Source organism: Cupressus sempervirens, chromosome 3 (assembly GCF_028749045.1).
Source record: "Cupressus sempervirens isolate cs-2001-9-10 chromosome 3, ASM2874904v1, whole genome shotgun sequence".
Taxonomy (NCBI): domain Eukaryota; kingdom Viridiplantae; phylum Streptophyta; class Pinopsida; order Cupressales; family Cupressaceae; genus Cupressus; species Cupressus sempervirens.
The window spans coordinates 533,951,470-533,976,357 of record NC_143120.1 but is presented as its reverse complement, the minus strand read 5'-3'; the positions used below and the strand labels follow the sequence as shown (position 1 = coordinate 533,976,357).

The 24,888-nt window shown below is 36.7% G+C and overlaps 1 protein-coding gene across 1 annotated transcript in view; it reads right to left on the bottom strand.

Annotated features, from left to right (window-relative positions):
* The window catches only part of EMB2369 (tRNA synthetase class I (I, L, M and V) family protein), a 257,898-nt gene that overhangs the window by 140,097 nt on the left and 92,913 nt on the right, over positions 1-24,888 (bottom strand). The window contains exon 11 of the mRNA XM_089820739.1: positions 16,979-17,058. Coding sequence (XP_089676865.1) covers positions 16,979-17,058 — 80 coding nt within the window. The remainder of the gene's footprint in view (positions 1-16,978; positions 17,059-24,888) is intronic.

The following is a 24,888-nucleotide window of genomic DNA, read 5'->3' as shown; positions in this document are numbered from 1 at the left end:
GAATGCCTTCTGTGGCCAATATTTAAGAATGCCCTATATGGTCAACATTCATCATGAATGCCCTCTGTAAAATCTCTCGGGTCTCTCGATTCTGTTTAGGAATCTCAACATCTGTTATGAATGCGCTCTTTTAAATCTTGTAAATAACTCATTTTATCATCCTTAGATGATCTCAATATGTTACTTACACTCTCATTTTTAGTCTTTTGAATAGATATCACCGTAATCATAACATCTTCTTTCTAGAATCGAGGCTTGTGAATCCTTAGTACTATCATGATGTTTGAATAAAAATGTTGAAGAGCACATGATTATACTGAGTGGGGGGTGTATTAGTATAATAACAAATTTGTCAATTTAAAAGTTTTATCCAATCAATTAAGTTGAAATGTTGAAATGAACAAGTATGCACGTCAAAATAATGATACAAAGATTTATGTGGAAACCCAATGCGGGAGAAAACCACAACAAATAAATGCTTTCTTATATAAATTGCTCTTTTACAATGGTTTGTAGACTCCAACCTACTAGAGGCTAAGACCTCTATGTTTATGAGCACCGACTCACTAGAAGCTCCAACTCCCACAGTTTGCAAGCTCTAACCCACAGGAAGCACCAACCCCCACTTGTCTTCGTGAGCACCGACCCACTACACACAAACTTCTTTTCCATCTTTGCAACATTGCCAACTCAACTGATGATGGACAATTAATTTATCTTCTTTGATCTGATATTTATATCTGTATAACTTCTCTTTTATCTCTACACAAATTCTTCTTTTATATTTGCAATAAAATTGCAACTTTCCCTCCTTGATTCAAATAGTCAATTTCATGTTTTACTCTCATACTTTACTATTACTCAAAAAAAACTAATCACACTCTTCTTTTATATACTCTTCCACATTCCTTACACTCACATCTTTTTTTCAAAGATACATTCATTATTTTATATCTTTTTATATAAGTTTAAAAGCTACTTCTTACCCAAGAGAGACATTAGTTCATTATACTATAAATCTTTTAAGCTCACTTTGTAATAAGATTTTCTTAATTAATAATCACAATCTTTTTTCATATATCGAGCCTTTATTTCTTTGATGCGACGTTTCAAAATTTCATCGTATCCTTGTTCTCATGCTGCCTTATGTCTCCATTACTTTGATGATGTTTTTCCTTATTCATATCACTACTCTTGATTTCTTATCAATCCAAAGTCGCTGACCCTTTTATTTTGCATACTCCGTATGTGACATGGAATGCTCATATCAGTGACTGTCCACGATGCCACTGTTTGGATCTTTCTTTACATCGGGGTTTTTATATAAAATTTGTATGGTCTTCCTTATATGATGTTCAGCCTTTTAGAGTCTATATGTTACATTCTAACAGATCTTGTAGTATTCAAACTACTCTTTGTTGCAATGTTCAATTCAAACACTATGATTTTATCCAGCCTTTAAACAATATTTAGATTCTTTGATTCAAGCATCTTCTGATGTGGAATATTTTCAATGACCACTAATGGCTCCTTTGAAATTCATGTACGAATATATCATGTATTCATAATATAATATCTCTCACTACCAATATTTGTTTGTTGCAGACATAACACGTATTTCATTGCTGCCATTGGCTTTTATCAAATAATTGTTGTCTTGTTCATGAATGACATGGCTTGTTAGTCTGAATATAACTTATTTAATATTCTACACATGGCTGATGTAATATTCCTGTCATAAAATAAATGATTAATCAAACCTTTGTTTATGGGTTGATTGATTTAGTATATCTCGGACCCATTTTTTATTTAATTGTTTCTGAAGGTGTGGTCATCAGTTATCTTTGTATACCCTCAAAAAGTTCCTCTAAAAGATATTTAAGCATGGCATGTAGGTAGTAGTAGGCGTGTGATTTGGATTATTTCTTTGTTCTGCAAATTCTTGTTGGAGTTCTAGATAGTTTGCCATTTCGAAAGTGAAAGATCTTCCCTACTTGGCAATTCCAGTTTCGTTGGGATTCAACCCTCACCCTATTCCACCACTGTATTACTTGCTTAGGTCTCGCGAATCTGCACACAATCTTTGTTTGCAGATTCATATATATATATATCTTTGGAATTGGATTTGAATCATTTGTTTTGGCATTGATTAGCGTAAGTGGTGAATGTATTGCTTTGGTATCTAGTTAAAGCTCAATCTGCACACACCGTAAGGTCACTACCAGTTTCGTGGCCTAAACAACACCTACTGTACGGTTATACCGTACAGCCTAGTCAGCTTCCTCTACTGCACGGCTGCTGCTCCACTATAAAACCTATTAATCTCCCCTATCACACAGTTTTGACCCCACACTCTATACAACATTGTACTCCACCCCCCCTCCCACTGTACGGCTTCCAGATCACCACGGTATGTATATAGTCTATACAACATCCCACTAGCACCATATGGTCACTTTTGAAGCTATCATACAACTCCCAATTGCATCCCAACACCACCGTACGACCTCCCTTGTGTGCACTATTTGTCAAAATACTACTGTATAGCCTTTTCCATTGTGCATCTAACGAACACTTGATAGCCAATTCACAGTTGGAACGTGTCGGAAGGGAAACGAAACATTACAAATGTATCAGAGCCTAGTTCTTGCCAACCTGTGGATAGTGAATGAAAGTTTATAGCTGAAAGAGAAGAAGATCTCATTCAGTTCATAGAATGGTGGATCCAAAACCCACTCCTGCCAAACTCATGGTGCTACTAAGTGATCTTTCGAGGAATCAGACTCAGATCAATGATACTCAGTGACTTATGGAAGAAAGTCTCAAGAAATTGGCAAATAATAAGATATTAGGTGAACAAAATGGTCACAGCGTGGACTCAGTGTCGGGCAAGGCAAACCCTCATCCAGCATGCTCGACCTTCCATGTCATTTTTCCCTCCACAAACAAAGTTACCACATAGAGGAAAGAACAGAGGAAAGAAGAGAACCTTTGAGGAAGTTCAAGAATAGTTGAGAGAAGACTAGAAGAATGCAAATTTGGAGGATAAATCCTACAAAGATTAAGTAGAATTGAGAATGAGATATTCCAGAGGCGGAAATCGAAGATATTTTAACAATGATTTTAGAAGAAAGTTGAGTAAGGTAAATCTGTCACCATTTGACAGATCCAAATCCATATCTACCCAAGCATGGGTGATGAAGGTTGATACTTCCAACTTAATCCAATGCCAGAAGAAGCAACCAAATTTGCAGCACTCCACTTGAAGGGAGTGGTACATGAATGGTAGCATCATGGCACTATCACACTGGGACATGACCAAGTAAATACTTATGCGAAATTCATTGAAAGAATGATAGATCAATTTGATGGTAAAGATCCAAAACCTAACTTCAATGAGTTGGCACAACTGAGGCAAACTGGATCGGTTGACAAGTACATCACAAAATTTCAGAAACTCTATATTTTGGTCACAGACATTTCCGAAAGGAGATGAATAGCGCTCTGCATGGACAGACTGACGAAACCATTAAGGGGTTGGGTAAAAGGTTTTAATCCTACCACCCTTTCGAAGGCTATAAAAAAGGCGTGAAGCATGGCATCATCATCGACATCATCCTCTCGAGGTTACTCACACTCAAAACTGCTAGTATTTCCAAGGGACAAAGATAGAAAACCTCTACCGAAGAAGCCTTCATTGGACGAAGCTACCAAACAAGAGCTCCAAAGGAAAAAATTATGTTTCAATTGCAAGGGACTGTGGGAACTTGGGCACAGATGCCTTGGTAAAGGGAAAATACACTACACTGAAGTCGTATCCGCCGATGAGGATGATCAGGAGGATCTACCCACAGAAGATGACCGCCCCCATGAGGACTCCAAAATGGTTAATCTTAATCGTACGGAGAGAATCACTGCATTGGTATGGCGTGGAGGAACCATCGCCTTAGCCAAGAGCCTGAGATGTACGTTGTTTCATGTATGAGGAACCCTTCTAATATAGAGGGCCATTGTACTGCTCAATAGCGGAGCCACTCTAAACTTCATAAACTCGTCTTTGGTGAGAAGAAGAGGTCTACCTATTGAGACGCACATAGGATTCCAAGTCAAGGTTGTCAGAAGAACACTTTTTCCCTATATGCACCTTATTCCCCAACTGAGTATCACCATGGCTAACCACACTATGATGAGGATTTCTTTATAGTGGACCTAGATGATATGGAGGTTATTCTGGGCATATAATGGATGGAGACACTTGATGAATACACTCAGAATTTCAAACGGATGGACTTCACTTTTATTGTCAAGAAGAAGGTTGTTCTTCATGGGATTGCCAATGAGGGACCGAAGCAAGTTTTGACACAACGCATGGAAGCCATCTTTTGGCATGATGACATTACATGAATTGCACATTGTTTCATTTCGGCGGAACTCTATAAAAGGACACCCTATCGAGATGATGATCTTCGAAATATCTTGAGTACCTATGATAAAAAATTTATAGACATTCCTCCAGGCATACCCCCCCATCGCGGGTTTGAGCATACCATCGAGTTGGAAAGTGACACCAAACCAGTTATCACCACACCATACCATTATCCCAAAAAATTCAAAGATGAGATCGAGAAGACAATTTAGGAGCTCCTCGAGAAAGGATGGATCCGTCCCAGCTCTAGCCCTTTTGCATCATCAATGGTATTGGTAAAAAAGAAGGATGGGATGATGCACATGTGTGTGGACTACCGTGCGCTGAACAAGAAGACAATAAAAAACAGATACCCTATTCCCAAGATCAATAAATTGCTGGATGAGCTACATGGTATAGTTTATTTTTCTAAAATAGATCTTTGTTCTAGATACCATCAGATCCGCATATGGGAAGATGTGGAGGACGACTTTCTGTTGCAACTACGGGCATGATGAGTTCCTAGTCATGTCATTCGGATTAATGAATGCACTAGCTACTTTTCAGTCTTGCATGAATCGAATCTTCAACAAACAATTGCATAAGTACTTGTTGGTATTCTTTGATAGTATCCTTATTTACAACAAAACTTGGGAAGAACACCTGGAAAACTTAAATGAAGTCCTAGGGATCATGAACGCCCAATCCTTGCTTGCCAAGCAATCCAAGTGTGAATTCGGAATGGTAGAAATATTATACCTAGGGCACTTTGTCAGTAAATATGGAGTGTAGGTCCACTAAAAGAAGATTTAAGCTATCCTGGATTGGCCTCCACCAAAATTGCTCTCTAAGTTGCGAGGGTTCTTAGGATTGTGTAGTTACTTCTGGAGGTTTGAAAATGGTTTCTCTCAACTTAGCACACCATTAAAAGATCTAACTAAGAGAGGCTCCTTCTAATGGAATGAAAGTGTGCAACACAATTTTGGTAAGTTAAAAGAAGCAATGAACACTTGTCTAGTTCTCGCCTTACCCAATTTCACACAACTATTCATTCTAGAGTGTGGTGCATCCGGCGAGGGAATTGGCGCGATATTAATGCAAGATAGACACAGCATAGCCTATGAGAGTCAGAAGCTTACACAAGCAGAGCATCTATATTCCATTTATGACAAAGAGATGTTGGTCATTGTGCATGCACTAACCAAATTCTGGTAGTATCTGGTAGGTGCCAAGTTTGTCATTCGTACTAATCATAATAGTTTGAGATATTTTCTGGAGCAATGGAATCTAAACGAGAGGCAACAAAAATGGGTAAGATTTAGGCTTTTGATTTAGACATTGAATATGTGAAGGGGAAGAACAATGTGGTTGCAGATGCTCTGTCAAGAAAATTTGCCACCTATTTACTATCTCAGATCTCAGTTGACTGGAAAACACACTTATTGGTGAAATATTCCAAAAACACATTTGCATGTAAGCTAATGGATGGCAATACTCAAGATGACCGATACAAGGTGGTGGATGACATCATTTACTATAAGAATCAGATATACTTGGTAACTGAAAACAAACTGAAGCAAAAAATCCTGAACAAAATACATGACTCATTCTTGGCTGAATACCCAGGGTTTCTCAAAACCTATAGATAGCTCAAGGAGAGGTTTTTCATGGAAGGGACTTAAAGGAGATATATTACAGTATGTGCAGTTTGGCAACAAAACAAATTTGAACACACTTTACTATCAGGTTACTGCGACCCTTGCCTATACTTGAACAAAAGTGGGAAAGTATCTCTATGGACTTTATCACCGGACTTCCTAAAGCAAATGGGAAGGATTGCATATTTATGGTGGTGGACAGATTAACAAAGTATGTACACTTCTTTGCCATCCCCTGAGACTTTCAGGCTGCGCAAGTAGTAGACTTATTTTTTAGAGAAGTTTTTCGTCTACACAGGTTACCCCAAAACATTGTTAGTGACAGGGATGGTCGGTTTATCAATATTTTCTAGGCAGAATTGTTTCCGTTGGTAGGAACAAAATTGTCGCCAAGTACTAGCTACCACACTCAAATAGATAGACAAACGGAGATTGTGAACAAGTGGCTATAAGGCTACCTCCGAAACTATGTTTCAACACAACAACGGGCATGGGTCAAATGGATGCGTTTGGGGGAATATCACTTATCACATGTCCATTAGGATGGCACCCTTCAAAGCACTATACAAGTATGAAGCCCTTCCATTTATCAACATGGTACTAGGTGATAGTCGTGCACCAAGGGCGAGGGACTGGCTTCAAAAAGGGCAACACATTTTGCGATTCTTGAAAGAAAACTTACAATGAGCGTAGAATCAACAAAAGATGTACGCTGATAGAAACCGGATAGGGAGAAGTTTTGAAATGGGAGACTTGGTATATTTCTGACTCCATTCGTACGAGCAATCCTCATTGAAGGCAAAAGGTAAAGAAAAATTGAAGCCACGTTTTTACGATCCTTATCATGTAGCTTGCCACATCAATGAAGTTGCCTACAAACTGGTACTTCTAGAAGGAAGCCGCATCCATAACGTCTTTCATGTCTCCTTCCTGAAGAAAGTCGTAGGACAGAACATTGTAGTAACCATAAATCTTCAGCCACTCAATGAAGAAGAGAAGCTTGTATTGGAACCAGTCGAGATCATTGATGTACGTGAGAAGACTCTACGAAACCGTACCCTAAGGGAGTGCTTGGTACGGTGGAAAGACTTGTCGTTGGACGACACGACTTGGGAAGGTGAACACATTCTACAACATCCGGCATTACATTTGCTTGAGGACAAGAAAATTTAGGAACGGGAGGACTGTAATGTTCCTGTCATAAAATAAACAATTAATCAAACCTTTGTTTATGGACCTATTGATTTACTATATCTCGGACCCATTTTTTTATTTAATTGTTTCCGTACGTGTGGCTATTAGCTATCTTTGTGTACCCTCGGAAAGTTCCTCTAAAAGGTATTTAAGCACGACATGTAGGTAGTAGTTGGTATGCAATTTGGATTATTTCTTTGTTCTACGAATTCCTATTGGAATTCTGGATAGTTTGCCATTTCAAAAGTGAAAGATCTTCCCTTCTTGGCAATTCTGATTTCTGTGGGATTCAACCCTCACCCTATTCCGCCTTTGTATTACTTGCTCGGGGTTGGCAAATCTACACACTATCTCTATTTGCAAATTCATGTATATATCTTTCGAATTGGATTGAATCATTTGTTTTGGCATTAATTAGCATAAGTGGTGAATGTATTGCTCTAGTATCTAGTTGAAGCTCAATCTACACACACCATACGGCCACTACCAATTCCATGGCCTAAACAACACCTACCGTACGGTTTTACCATACGGCCTAATCAACTTCCTCTACCACATGACTGGTGCTCCATTGTACGGCCTATTCATCTCCCCTCTCACATGGTTTCCACTCCAAACTCCGTACGACATTATACTCCAACCCCCTACTGTACGATTTCTAGATCACAACCATACGGATACAGCTCGTACAACATCCCACTAGTACCATACAGTCACTTCTAAAGATATCGTACAGCTCCCAATTGCATCCCAACACCACCGCATGGCCTCCCTTGTGTGCACTATCTACCAGAATACTTGAACACTATCATGGCCTTTTCCAGTGTGCATCTAATGAACACTTGATAGCAAATTCACAGTTGGAACATGTTGGAAGGGAAACAGAACATTACAGCAGACTCCTTCCTAAATGGCTTTGTAATATCGTTGCTTCAACCTGATGTGGGTTCAATTTATGCGTTGATTAATCATCTTGTCTAGACTAATCTCTTTTATCAATTTAAGATATCTCTATCATAGTCCACTTAATTCTTAGATTAAATCTCTAAACTACACTTCTATCTAACAACTGGAAACGGTGATACCAATAAACCAACACCAACTCAAAGGTTGATTGAAAGCATACCAATTTGGTTCTAACTCATGTTTGTCTAATTTATAAAAAACCTCTACCATTGGGGCGCAAAGACTTCCAAAAGTAGGGGAATTCTAACTATTTTTCCTAAATATGAGATGGTAATACAAGCTACAGTCAAAGCTTCAGCTCAAATTGCTTCATAACTCACTATGCTCTATTATTGAACACATCATAATAACATGAATCAAAGACAAAAGGCACAAATTGTAGTCAAAGCTTCTAATTTTCTCTATCACAATTGCTTCCAGTCAGAGCTTTGAATCCAATTGCTTCTTTTATTCACTTTTCTCCCAAATTGGTACTACACAATCAAACTTATGCTTGCACAAGTTTGGCAAAGCTTTCTTGCATACAAAAAAAGATGATTTTTATAATGAGGGGGGCACTTCTTATATAGAAAAAGAAGTGAGAAAAATCAGCAAAAGGTGGGAGCAACTCAACCACTTTGACCTAGTCTAACTAGGAAAGAAGATTATTTGATTAAATGTCTGAAGGACATGTAATCGGATTACTTGCATTTGAGTTGCATGAGATTGGATTACATGCGATCCATCTTCTACATCTATAAAGATGGAAAACAATTGAAGGAAATGTTGAAACTTTTGATTTAGAATGAATCCATCCTATAGACTATTAACAAAAGCCTTGTACTGCATGATGATTGCGAGGTCGGGGATTGTTGTATTCTGCACAATTGCATTCTCTTTGATGAGTTTCTAGTCGTCATTCGAAAACTTGATGTGATCAAGTTTTTTCTCGTTCGAGTTGTCGTGCATTCTCCTCTGTAGATTGGCAAATTTTGGAGTCTCTAACACTTCCAAAACCTTCTTCATGGTGTCTAGATGTAAACTCAAAACAACTTTCCATCAACACCTTTAACTTTTTCTTCTTTTTTTGAGGCAAAGTGCTTGGCACATTCCCGCATGAACTCAAGTTCTCCGAAAACCATTGGGAAAATGGAGACAAAATGAATTACTAATTCTTTTGATTCGAAGCATGCCTTCTTTACTAGATTTCTTCATTCCTTGCAAAGTTTTGACATATCTTGAAAAGCAGGTCGTAACATGAAGATGAAAACATCTTCCAATGAGATTGTATCCATGAAAACTTTGGGATTTTGAGTGTTAATGACGGGTCTATGAATGAACAAGGTGTTCGAAGTATTGATTAGATACCCATGGAACACATGTGATGGCTAGAAATGAACAGGAAAGTATATGTTTTTGGATGGAAAGGGCCAAAGTCAGACTTAGAGGGATGGATTGCATGTGGGCACTGATGGGCTTTCATTTGTACGGTCAGGAATGCAAGCTAGGTGCATAGGGGTTCATGCAAATGACAACTTTGGTATTTAGAAGAGTGGCCTTTTAGCAAAATCGAGTTCTCTAGAGGTAATTACATGTGGTAATTACATGTAGTAATTACTTGAGGTACACATGTAATCGGATTCAAGGGATGTAATTACATGTGTAGGAAAATGGACATAATATGCATTGATGTGGAAAGATGAAAGGTAGAAGGATGTGGATGCACTTGCATTCTTGGGTAGAAACTTTTTCCAAAAAAGGAAAACAAAATAAGAAAACAAGAAAACAAGAAAACAAAAATATACCTCTTGCTTTTGACTTGGACATGATAAAGTTCAAGATGTTTTTCTACATGCAAACTCGTTTTTGGAGTGTGGGCAGATTTTAAAACATTTGCAATGAGAAAATTTCAACTTATTTAAAGGAAAATTGCAAAAGATATAGCATGCTTTTGAACAAATGGACAAAAATAAGCCAAAAAATACAACATAATAGCAAAGCAAACAAGAAATAAAAGAAAAGTTGAAATCTTCTACTTACTTGGAGCTCAACGAGCCAAAAGTGGAGGAAAGAGAAGTTGGAAAGAACAAGTCTTTTTCAAAACCAGGTTGTCCAAGTGCAAATGCATGCAACAACTAAGAGCCTTTGAAAAGTTCAAACTTTCAATGCAAGACCAAGATGTTTGTTGCAATCTTCTTTCTTGCCACATTTTTGGCATAAATCAGATTTAGGAAGCCCAATAACATGGGCGTTTTGACTTGCAATGTCCAAAATGTGGTCTCCAAACTTGCAAAACGTTTTTTGCAAAATACATGTATTTGGGTGTTTTGATGCAAAAACATGCCCTAGAAATGCAATAACATGAGGTGTTTTCGCTTGCTTCAGTGAGAAACGTGGATTCTGAAACTCCAAAACACCTCCAAATGCAAACGCATGGGCTGGAAATGCAACTTTCTGGGTGTTTTTGGTAAAAACGTGGCTTTAAAATGCATATATATTGGTCGTTTTTTACTTGCAAATGTAAAAAGGTCTTCCCTAAATGCAAAAACATGGTTCTCCAATGCAAAAACATGGATGAAAATCCAATTTTCTGGCCGTTTATAGTGGAAACGTGGCCTAAAAATGGAAGTATTTGAGCCGTTTTTCACTAAGGAAAGCAAAAGCGGGTTCCTCAAATGTATTTGCATGAGTTGGAATGGTGAAATCAGACCCTATAGATGCTTTTACATGTAAACTATGCATTCCTATGATGGCTGGAAGTGCAAATCTCACTCTCATGGCGACATTGCATGCAATGTTTGAAAAGAAATGCATGTGTTGGGTGCAAATAGCACTCTTCCAGCCCTCTTACATATTTTAAATATGCATAAAATGATATGCCTAAGGCGTTTTTGGCTTTGGAGAGCAAAAACAAGGTCTTGGAGGGTGATAACATGAGTTCTGAATGCAAAATCGGATTCTCCAAGGCACATTACATATAAAATTCATTGATTGGAAGCACATTTACATGTACTAAAGTGCAAAATCGCAATCTTCATAGGGCATTGAATGTAACATGTTTGGCTGGAAGTGCATTTACATGCAAATCATGGTCTTGAAGGCTCATTGCATATTTAAAAATACACTTTTTTATTTTCTTAAGTCCATAACTTGGCTTCCTAGAGAAAATTGCACTCTCCAAGTGCTATTACTTGTCACATATTTTGCATGTAAAGCGAAGTTTTCATGTATACATATTTAAAATGACTTGCCTTAGCATTCTTTTCCATTCAAGTGCAAAATTGCACTCTGTAGATGCAATTGCATGTTTTATGTTTGGCTTCAAGCACAAATCACACTCTCCAAGTGCATTTGCATGTGTTGAAAATATGCTTTGATTTTATATGCATTCAAGTTGGACAAGGTAAATCTCATTCTCTAGATGGAATTGCATGTGACATATTTCAAAAAAAGACATGTTATTGAGTTGCACAAGTTAGCACATGTCTAATTGATTATTGAGAAAATATCACTTAAACAGGTTAAACATAATACTCACACTATATATTTTATATATCATGTGCAAATATTATTCAAAAAGTAATATATATCTTAGATATTTTATACAAAAAAAAAAATGTAAAACTCAAAATTAAATTAGAACTATATAGTGATAAAGTCACTTAAGCGAAAAACTAAAAAGCAACTCAACATAAAAATATAGCATAAAGTGCACTATAGTCACTTAAGTGATAAATTTAAGTGATACAGTAATTTAAAAACATAACATAAAGTCATTTTAAGTTCTATTTTTCAAAAAGTGAATGTCAACATTAAAATATAACATTGATATTTTAAATATGCAATTGCACCTGGAAAGTCCACTTTTAAGGCACTTAAATGGTCATATCTTTTGACTACTAAGTCCAATCAAGCCCTAAGATATACCAAATCGAGGGAAAACTGAAAGCAAGAGATTGGACAAAACAAAAGACTAAAAGCAACTAAACACACCCTCAAAAACGCAAGAAAGGACGTTGAAGGCTTCAAAAATCAAGCATATGCATAATAAAATGAAAAACGGAAAGGACTTGACAAAAGCCTTCAGTAAAAAGATTCATTATGCAAATTGGGGTCAATTAGCTAATCAATGTTGGTCAATTAAATAATAAATTATCTTAGAGAAATGTGAAACTAAGTTGAAAATGTTTCATAATGTTACCTACATTTTGTGGTGACAAAATGCAAAAACAGATTGTCCCAAGGGTTCTAGGATGGATCTATACAGAATCTGTATTATGGTTTTAACCCGTACCTTTGTCTACCATAACCAATTGTCATAATCAAATGCAATATACAACCAATAAAATACCATAATATCATGCAAGGAGAAGGGGATGATATATTTTTAATTCCAATATAGTCCATACAAATTTGTCCTTTTGCTTCACCTTGATCAGTTCTTATATATTATTCTTGTTGGTTAAGTAAACCAACAAACACACCCCTTCACTACAAATAATTACCCAACTACCCCACAAACAAATTTGAACATTAAGTACACTAAGTATTTTATTAGTCCTACAGAGATTAAGGAAGAGACCTTAGATGGTAGAATGACATTAGATGGGGTAGTTTCCGATGACAAGGATTTGACTTGGGAATTATTGACTAGAGATGTATAAGCTAGTCCACATCCAAAGTGCTTGGCAGAACCATAAAAGAAAACTATGAATGGAAGACGAGCAAACAAAATAGGGAACACAAAGCAAGTGAGAAAGGCTTCACAAGCATAAAGGATGGCATGACTAGATACAAGGCGGGGAAGTCCCTGTTGGCAGTCAATGAAGGCTGCTACATGCAATGTCATGGGATTGAATGCTCCTGGCCAAAGACACTTGGCCAAGCGTCATGTCGCTACATTAATAATGGGCATTTTATTGCTTCAAGGAGCCAAACTAAGTCTAGAGGAGGAAGCATGATTCACTGATTATTGTAAATCGTGGATGGATCTGTTTCATGTTGCAACTAGGTCTGTTGGCAGTTTCAGAATACTTTAGAAGGAAGGTGAAGCCACAACCCAACAATTGTAACTTACAACAAAATTGGATGGTTCTTGAATTTTGGGTCGTTTAATGTCTATGGGCTGATCAAAACAGAAGATAAAAAGTCACTTTGGATGCCATAGTGTCAAAAATGAAACCAATCAACACACAATCTATTCTAATTAGAAAAAAAAAATGCGATCTTGAACCTAAATGACGAGAGCAGAGGGCTGAATCAAAGATTTCTAAATTTTGTAGACAGTGCCAATGTGGTGCATTGCAAAACAAATAATGGGGCTTTTACTTGGATGAATAGGTGCACTGGTTTCACTAATAAATCTGAGAGACTGGATCATTTCTTCCTCTCACAAATTTGGATTGTTGATGGATTTGATTTGGAAGTCAAAATCCTCCCTCCTTTTTTTTTTATGATCATTATCCAACTCAATTAGAAATCAAGATAGGGGAGGAACCAGCCAACTGCTTCTGTATTTTTGAAAGTATGTGGCAGCATGAATTTTCAGAATATAGAATTTTAGGTGCAAAGCTTTTGGAGAAGTGATGGAAAGAATAAAGAATTTTAGTTAGTACAAGTTTTGTGTTTACTAAGAAGCTTCAACAACTTAAACTAAAGCTAAAGACATTCAAAACATATTTCAACAGAAAGACAAAATCAAAAAAGAGCTAAAAGAACACAATGAAAGAGTCATTTAATAGGGGATGTTCAACAAAGATTTTCAAAAAGAGGGATAACCCAAACAAGAGCATATGGAATTTTTGGCTAGAGCGGAGATATTCTAAACGGATAAGGCAAGAGAGAGTTGTCTTAAGTCAAGGGATTTTGACATACAAAAAATAACCATAGACCCAAGCAAGACACCAAAAAAAGAGTGAAGAAATATGCAAGGATGATGACTCGGTAATGAAGGACAAGGAAGCTATCAAAGAAGAAGCGATCTCACATTTCAAGTCTTTGTAGGTAAATGATAATGTGGAAAGATTTAAAATCAACGATCCTCACTTTGCCTGCATCTTGAAATTAGTCTCAAAAGAGGACAATGAAATGATAAATGCCTCTTTCACTATTGAGAAAAATTAAAGCTGCTACATTTTCATTGCATCCAAACAAATTGCCAGGACCAGACAGGTTTCTTGCACCCTTTTATCAGAAATGTTGGCATTGCTCATATTTGGAAGATGGAGGGCTGTAGAGAAAAGAAAAGACTGTGAAGAAAGATAATAATATATTTATTGCCTTTATCCCCATAAAATCCATCCACTCTTCCTTAGATGGCTACAAACTATTCCCACTTTGCAACACCACTTAGAAGATATTGACAAAAACAATGGCTAATCCTCTCAAGAAGCTACTCAAATCAATAATCTCAAAGGAATAAAATGGTTTCACACCAAGGCATGGAAACACGTGCAAAATAATCCTAACCAATGAGGTTATCCATACAATTATAACAAGGAGAATATGGGCATGAGTATCATATAAGATGTGAGAAAGGCCTATGATTGGGTCAATGGGGCTTCAAAAGAACTGCTATATCCCAGTTCGCCTTCAACAACTCATTGCTAGAAATGATCCAATTTCGTATCGCATTCCTAAGGTTCTCCACAATGGTCAATGGTTCACATGTGATTTCTTCACTGCAAGAAATCAATTGAGATGGGGGGATCCAAAATATCCTTTCTTGTTTGTAATTATGGCAGAGGCCATGTGTAGATGCTTCAAGCGCAAGCCACATGGAAACATGTGGAACGGTATAAATATGGTTGATGGAATAGAACCAATAACACGCACAAAATTTGAGGACAGATGTTTTGTTTGAGGCTTCAATGACACAAGTGGAAGGAATAAAGAGTGCCCTAGAGAATTATTTGAATCTTTCTGGACAAATCCTCATAAAAGATAAGATAAAAGAGAATAGCAAGATTACTTGACTTCTCAATCACATCTCTACCAATTAAGTACTTGGGTGCCCCTATAATTTCAGTTCTTACTGCACTTCACAATGGCAGAAATCCTCAACAATTGCCAGAGTAAAACATTAGCATGGAGAAGTAAATAGCTTACATTAGTTGGCAGAATAAAGATGATAAGGTCCATGCTCTCCACAATACCAATCTACACCATGTCATGCTAACAAATAAATAGATTAATACTATTGGCAAAGGTAAGCATGGATTACAACTAGGAAAACTAGAAACTTGTAAAGTGCTCGTAATATTGAATTCCATGAATCCATACCACCTTAAACTAAAATACATATTGCATTGTCCAAGGGTTGAGCTTAATTGATTAAAATACATTCGGTTTTCATTATGAAGACCTCAATTCAATTTCCCCAAGGACATATTTAAGAATTAAAGAGTAGAATTCTAAGTAGTGGTTCTTGGTCTTCCTAGTTGGCTTCTAATATGGAGGTGGTTCCTAAATAAAAATGAATTTCAAAATAGGGAATCTTGGCCTTCTATAGGTGACTTCTAATGTGTTTTCTTGAAAAGGAGCTTGTATCGGTCTAGTGCCAATGCTCGTATATGAGCGAAATATTTATAATTGATATTCAATTCAAAAAAAAAGTACATGGTCCATAGAAAATAATTGAAGGAAACTCTAGATCTTTTGAACAATAAAAAATAAAAACATTATCCATAGCAAACAATAGAAGGAAACTCCAGATCTTTTGAATCATCTAAATTCATAGACATACAGATTGCATGGCAACTATCTGGCAAGTGACAAAATTATGTTTCAGAGATAAAACTGATCTGAGACACAAAAATATGGAAATAAATTGGTTAAGAAAGAATTTTTAGAGAGCAATATGTTTCTTTTACCTGCTTGGAATATACACTGCCCAGACTCCAGAGTGCAGACGAATATCACATTCTAACAAAGAATATTCTCACAAAAAGACAGATAGGTCTTAAACTACTACTATAAGAGGGAATAATACCACCATAATATAACAGATGGTAGGCTCACTTCAACAAACATAACATTGCTCACTGTAAAAAATATTTCAAAATCTGTTTATTGTTCCACTCTTATGGATATCACCACATGCAAGCAAACATATAGGTCACTCATGATTTGATTATATCAGAAGAACAAAAACAGAAAAGGCTGTAAAGATAACTAAATGTGACACAATTTGTAATTTGTACTTGTAGATATCAATTGGAATTCAAAATAAAATACCATTTTTACTTTTTAATGACAAGTTTAACAACATGAATTTCAACAAAAAAAGCTATAAAAACAAAATATAACTGATGGTGAAATATTTGAAGCCATCATCTCACTGCAGATGCCTAAAATGTCAAAAAGGTAGCAAGCTGTTTCCAATTCAAATCTATACTTGCTGAAAAACTCAGTCAACACTGCAAGTTATATATATGTATGAACTAGTTGATTTTCTAAAATTGTTAGACTCAGCCAAGTCTGACAGTCAAGACTTGTGTCTGTCAGTCAAGCCTGCAGATTTATTAAGCCTGACTCAGACTCAGATCTGTTGCTCTTCACCAAGACTTGCCTGGTCTCAACATGCTGGGATAAACACCTCTTTGGCATCTTTTGAAAGATGGACCAAATACATCCGAACTATTCACAAAAAATAAATATCCCAGCCACACATTTGAATCAACTAAAGAAAAATGTAATATGGTATCACTGCATATTTAGAGTGCAACACACAATGTGAACAAAAAACTGATAAACAAGTACAACTATGAATGCTTACCAGCATGAGCCAGCCCACTGTGGCATTGTGTTTGTTTCCCGTTTTGCTGGTCTTCCAGAAATTGGATCCAATGTGCTCACCTAGAATAAATGTGAAGCAAGTTTGAATGGTTGACACAGAACTTTCACTGAGACAATTTATAGGTCAAAAGAAATGGAGAGGAACATATCTCTAACATGGCTATTTACTTGTGTTCCACACAATGAAATAACAAAGGCTTTTTTGCTACAATAACTCCAGCCATAGTCTCTAGTTCTGGCATAAGATTTTCATCTCTAACAGTAGCTATGGAAGCACAAGTTTACATAAAGGTTAATCTTTCTAACATGAACATAACGGTATACTCAAGAAGGAAACCAAACTAACTAACTAATCCATAGAAGAGCATTGAAATTTATCTTTACAGACTGTGAGTGACATGTACTGTTTTAATAACCTGTGCTTCAATACCATATATGTAACTTTCTAAGAAACATTCTGGTGTAGGAAAATTCAATTTACACTCAACATTCTTATGAAATCACATGAACAAAATCCTGAGTGAATTTATATATAATTACTAGAGCACCGAAATTGTCATTGGTGGGCTTTCAGTGACCAGCACAGTGTTTTAATAAGGGATTGTCCAATGTCTTATTAATAACTGGCCATGAAAAAATCTGGTTTAGGAAAATTGGCATTGTTATGTGTTTCACAAGAACTAAATCCTGACTGAGTAAATTTTGAAATTCCTAAGAACTCACCAGATTCTAATGCAGAAATGACCTCAGATGCTGCAGAAAATGAAGATAAACTTTCCAAAGTAGCTACAACAGAGTTCTATTTGCAAGCACCAGTAACTGCAGGTCGCTACTTAAGTACCATAACATACACAAAACCTGAAACTAAACAAACAATGTCTTGCATGTCTATGCAGCATATAAAGATTTAGTTTTTTTAATGTCAGTGATAAACAAACAAGGACATTTGAAGTTTGTGATAATAGAAACTCTGTAAAGTGCCCTGTGTGGCTATGGGATTTTGTTGAATAAATGGTAGCTTCGGTCAGATATAGGAATGACCATTGATTTGATTAGATGCATGTGTGCCTGTATATCAGTCCACTTTATGAACTGACATTCATACATCCATACATACATACATACATATTACTTGTATGCAGTCAAATCATTATTTCATGTTTTTGGAAAACAATCATCACTCCTGTATCTAATTCAAACTCTATATATTCTAAGTAAATGATCTTATTGAATATAGATTATCTTTATCAAATTGTCATGGATCCAGTATATTGTAAATCTGCACTTGCAGATTCTACTTCTGATTATTGTCATTTTCATGTTCACCTTGCCCAAATCAAGTAATGATCAAATGCTTCACTAAATCAGATCGAAGTCTGATTATTCTTCATTGCAGATCGGCGACATGCCATATATATTGGTTAAGTGCTAACTATTACTAATCCCGATTAGGATATGGCTTTTGTTTGGAAATCAAATGGTTGCATCTGAAGAGACATGTCATGAGTGGACATGTTTTTCCATCACATACATATACTCAAACTGATCGGCCAAAAAGAGCATCGAAATCAATTAATGCTCTGTCCTTTGGAGTTTGATGACTACATATATCAGATTCAGGATTACTATAAAAAAAATCAGTATCTATTAATACTGAATTATGCTCAGATACCCAGTACATTGATTAGGCGCAAGAGGTAAGTGAAATTCTGTCCAATGCTCTCTAGATGGCCAAGTTTTACAATACATTCTACATGTCTTCCTTCTTGATTTACATGTTGGCCTCATTGTAGTTATGGCCCGACCTTTCAAGATTAGAGAATTTCCCTGATGATGTTAAGTCTTGTGAGTTTTATCCATGCCTCCAATTACAAAATAGTTATGTAGATTATGTTAAGGTGAATGATGCGTTTACCATAAGGATTTGCAGGGAACTACAGGGATGCCTGGAAAGGAGATTCAGCCCAAAAGCCATGGCCACCATCAGTCAGTTTGGATGTTACTTTGTTCAATTCTCATCATTCTCTTATTTGCGTCTTGCAGCATTTGATGGATTTCCCTTGAAATTACCAAGGTATCCAAATGGCATGATCATGTTGATTGAGATGATACGGCAAGCTCTGCAAGTGAACATACTAAGTGGAAGCCTGAAGAAGAAAGGATACGAGTTCCCCATGAAAGTTCGAGCCTTCAGCTATGACACCCGGTCCAATGCCAAGAACATGATGAAGGTGTTCAAAAAAAATATAAGTTGGACATGTATGAAGTCTTGAGGCCTATGTTCGACCCAAATGGGTATGCCAAAGATGTTCTACAGATTGGGAGCATGATAAAACACATCACTACCATTGAGGTTTATTGGGCCAACTGCAAGGACGAGTTTGAGAGTCGTGATCGAGCCTTTGAAAGGTTGACAGTTGACCAAGTGAAGATGTATAAGGTAGACATTGATGTAGATGGAGTTGAAGATGACGATCAAAATATGTATAACAATACTAATTGACCAAGCTGAGGAACACTTCCATATGCTCAAAACCGTTTGAAGATTTTGTGGAGGAGCTAGATATGATGATGGCTAGAATCTAGAAGAGAACTGGAAAATGGGTCGAGTGGACCATAGCACAGCGAAGTAGGAGCAAAGGCACGCCCACCTAGTCCTCCCCAAATGTGGCAAAACCTTCATCTTCTCAAAGTGGTACTTCCGGCACAATCCTACCTCTCACACAAGGACTTGCTCAGCCTACCGAAGGAAGTGATCAACTTCCTGACAAGAATATACCTCTCAATAAAACTTGTCAGGATGGTTCAATGCCAATGATCGGAACAAAGATAAAGTCCAAAAAGAATAAGGCGGAAGAATTGAAGGACACTGGGGTCACGATGGCTCTCTCACCCCCACAGCAGTCCAATTCCATCCATAAGCATTGCATTACTCCTACCAAGTAGTCCCCAAATACAAGTGGTTGACCTTGGAGATGGAGGGAGTAGTGAAAGTGAATCTACAAAGTCAAATGAAGCAACAGAGAAAGCACCTAAAGCGGAGAAAGTGTCTGAAGCTCCAAAACTCATCCCTTCGGTCCCAAAGAATCCTTTCTCTTCAGCGTCAAAGACATTGACTCCTATTACGAGGAAAATATTCAGTGTGGATACACTAGGGACCGCATCTAAGGTGATCGGCACTGAGTCATGGCTTGAGAATACCTTAGATAGAAAGAGGACAAGGAAAGAAGGGGGAGCCCCAAACAAAGAAACTTTATCTCTAGCTATCCATTTTGGATCAACATTGAGTAAAGTTAAGAAGCAAAAAACTTTGTCAATTCTTAGACGAGACCCTGATACAAGACACTTAACTATGGAGATTGCTAAGCCCACCAAGGAGGGGAGGATTGAAGACCTAACTACGGATGATTTCACATTGCAGTCTCTGGACCTTGGAGAAGTTAGACACAACACCAAATTGGGCCTATGGAAATCAACAAATGAGGTGATAGAGGGACAACTCAAGAGTCTCAAGCTAGCTAAAATCAAAATGAAGGCAGAGATCCATAAACTTAACTGCTTCATCAAGCAACTAATTACCCCACTAGCAAGTATTGCGAGAGTGTCACCCACCAGCGACCCTACAGCCACAAACATTCAGGCTATCATCTCCTAGCTACAAGAAGACAAGCACTTTGGACAAATTGGTAGCGAGTGGAGCGGTAAACTTAAGTCTGAAGGACTTATAGTCAAAGCGACTCGGTAATGCAATTTTGAGGCTCGAAACAGAGAAAGACAACATCTCAGCTAACTAGACTACCCTGTCAACAGAAAAGACCAAGAGTGAGGATTGTATTTTCTTATTGAAAATGGTCATCCAAAGGAAGGCTAAGGAAGAAGTGGAAGCAAAGATTTTGCCAAAGGGGTATGAGCCCTTATTTGAATGGCTACAAAGCATGCAATTCAAAGCCAAAATGATTTCAATAGCAGAAAGAGTAAAAGCAACCAAGAGAAAAGTTAAAGAGGAGTAGGACAGAAACTATGAATTACTAAGAGGCCTACACATAGACTCCCAAACCAGTGGACAAGGGAAAGGAATAGTAGGAGTTGTTGTCATGCAAAGGAATTTCTCTAATTATCTAAATAGTCTAACAGAGAAATTTTCTAATCATCAAAACAAAGTATCGGATCTCCAACAGCTTAGTGGTTGTATACATGTGGTGATGGAGGAAACACAAGAACAGTTGAATGCTATCAAAGACCTGGCCTAAGGGCACTCCAAGTGGCTTTTGAGATACACTAATGTTCATGTTCACCGACACGAAGATCTTATTCCAATCACTGTTGCTGCCAAGGCCTATAAAGCAAAGTTGGAAAAATGAAAGAAGGCGAAGTGGCATCTCTCCTGCCTTTTAGTATTTTGATGAGCATTTGTAACTGATAATTGGCTCCTTGCCATTTGTCAATTTTGAAAAGATGAACCAATTAAGCTCCTTTTTGTAATGGTCATCTCGGATTTCTATATGTACCTAATTGAAAGATTAATAGAAGGTCGGCTAATTTTTGGTGTGAAATACTTCATGTTGCAAAAACAAGTTGAATGTGTTTTACATCAATTATTTACTATTCCATTGTTTGTGAGAGTTTAAGATATCTCTTTTAGTTGAATTGAGTTAAGGAATAAATAGAGCTTTGTTCCTCTATTCAATGCAACAAACTGAAGATAATAACAGTGTTATTGAAGGTTAAAAGAGATTCTATCTTACATGATTCTTTAAGTTAGTCCCTCGCATATTAGAGTAAGGAGCATTTTGTTAAATAGCTAATTCATAGATAGAATTCATCACTATATTGTCAAATTCTACAGGATCATAAGATGTGTGAGTTCACAAATTTGATTAGTATTGACACCTAAATCTTTGCTTGAGTTAGTTCCTATTTAGGCCTAACTTGGTTTACCTCTTTTGTTCTCTGGTGAAGAACAAACTCCTTCTAGAATTAGGAACAAACAAAATTCATTGCAAATCGCAAACTCAAGGGAGTTGTACCTACAAATTCAAAGGGAAGTCAATCATTCAGTAATGATTTCCCAACTGTTGTAACTAGTTATTGTTCACAAATATTGGGCATTCAAAGAGTTGAATAAAAGAACAATCTATTTACCAATAGATAACTTCTTACATTAGAGGACCCCATCTGAATGGAATCAGACACCATAGTATCCAATATAAATTATTGAATGCCTCAATCGCTTCATCGTCTTTTCATATATAATGAATTTGTTTTATTACTCTGTCCTTTCTCCCTACGTTCCATGTTTGTTGCGTTCACTGGTTGTGTGATATTGCACTTGGCTCTATTATATATGATCACCTAGTATCCTTAGTCACTCCTTCGTTTGACTTGTATTCCCTTCGTAAGATTTTAGTATCCAATACTAACTATCTTCCATGTTCTTGCAATCTTAATGATATTTGTTGACCTTAATGCTAACTCTCTAAAACAACAGATCAAAATGTCAGCAGTTTGATAGCACCTTCGGTGGATGTAGAAAAACCTAATGACGATGTTAAGGTCAAAGAGGAGATTGAAGATGTTTCACCGCAATAGCCAAGATTTGTTGTCACATGTCTTTCCGCATAACTGAACTTCATTTTTTATTTTATTTTTGGCAATTACTCATCTTTAATTCTCGTTATTATTCTTACGTGTTCCTCTGTGCACTCAACATTCGATGATTGATAAGAATTTATTTTCTCTGCATATGGCATATCCTATTATCTTCTCAGAATATGATGCTTTGACCTTATGTGGAAGATTAAATCATGGCTAACTACTGGTGTGGAACGTGAAATGTAATGATTCACTCCTTTGATTACCATTCTCTATGTGGTCTAATATCTACAATGTAGAAGTTCTGATTACTTGTTTATGTTAAATGTATCGCTACTTCCTAGCTCTTTCTGCCTTGGTGATGATTAACCTCTCTATAGCCACTGAGTAAGAGTTCGAACAATAGTGTTGGCAAATGTTCTGATTGTTCTATAATATTCGATCTTCATTTTTCCTTGTCTCCTCCTTTGTCAAACTCAAACTACACAACTCCTTGAGGGAGAAGATTTTGTTGGAGTATATCTACTAGCTTAACTATTTTTAGGTTTGATACAAGATGTTGTGTTATTGTTGAAATCCCAATTTTTGATCCTAGTGCCAATGTTGATTCTATAGTTAACATTTGCAGCCTGCTCTGCTACCATGTTAATTTTAGGATCTCTGCAAATGTAATAACAATTGTCATTTTACTGATTGTGTTCCAAATGCAAACGAAGGCTTATAAATATGAGAGGGGGAGACATGTCTCTACAGTTAAACATCACTAGTTAACATATTAATATAATAGTAATATAAATAACCATATATGTAATTAATCTTAAGCATATATGTAATATTAATATGTTAACCATGTATGTAATATATTATTATAATATTATATAATAATATATAATGCATAATATATATTATATGTATAAGATATTTATTAAAGATGATTTACCATCAACAAGGTATCTCGTATAAAAAAACAATCCGACAGAAGCTAAAACCTTAACACCAACAGCTCCCTACACTGCCCAGATTTCTTGTACAACATCCATAGCAGACCCTTGTAGGTCTATTTCATCAAACACAACCTCCAGATGTTGAACACAAGCTTCTTTATCTAGTTCGCAGGTGTATTAAAAGAGATGCCAACCAAATCATAGCATGTTCTAGATTTAAATCACCATTGAAGAATGAATTCCACAAGAAACACCATCTTCCTAGCCACAGGATGTACAATAAGGAAGTCACAACATAACTCCAAATTCTCCAGCGAACAATCACTTCCTTAGCCACAATAGAGGAAGCTCTAGAATCAAACTCTTATACTTCAGCAAGGGCACAGAAAATCAGAACTTAGAAAAGCCACAAAGGCAACAAAAGCAAATAAATATTCAAGCGTATGCCTTTCCCATCAAATGGCCCTGTGTTTATAATCTCCAAGATGGCACAAGTTTCCCAAATGAACTTCACTTAAGAAGCTTCCTCAACACAACATTAAAATATAACAAAGTTCCATATAATATAATTATTAATTAATTTTGGCTCCCAAAAATGACATTTTCCATCATAACTTTATATTTTAACACACAAGACCATTGTTTCTTGCGCCCATGATTTAAAACTTTTCATCCCAATTCCAACAAGCTATGATACTAAAGTGACCAACATACAACACCAACAAATAGCAATCTCAACATATTTAGACGAATAATAATAATAATTCACCCGTCTTCCGAAAACAATTGAAGAAGCATCAGAATCGAAATCTAACAACACTAGAGTGATCCTGATGAAAAAAGACAATAAATGAACCTGATGGGGTCACTTACTATAAATAGATGCTCCCTCCAAGATTATTGGAGCCCAAAATAAAAATGGAGAGTGTCACTCAACTCTTCAAACTCAACCAAGCTCATCAAAACCAACAAATTGACTTACTATAAATAGTAAGTTCTCCAAATGGAGCCAAAATACACTATAGGGTGTTGGAAAGCCTATAACCCCACAACTAAAACTCTCAAATCCCACTGTCAGCTCACGAGGGTCGCGATGGTGAACTGACGAAGCCAACTGCAAGAAACTGCTAAAAATGGGGACATTACACAAGAAGACAATTTGAGCAGACTGGTTGTCACATAGCCTACATTTAGGATTGTGGACATTAAGTTTTTCTCTTTCTTTTCTATGGCATTTTCTTAGGGTCTTCAACCACCAAACATCGCTCTTCATTACCACGTCATCTTCCCAACCACTAATCAACTTCTTTCAGCAACACCTTCAAAGTTGAATTTCTTTCTCGAGTTCAAATAC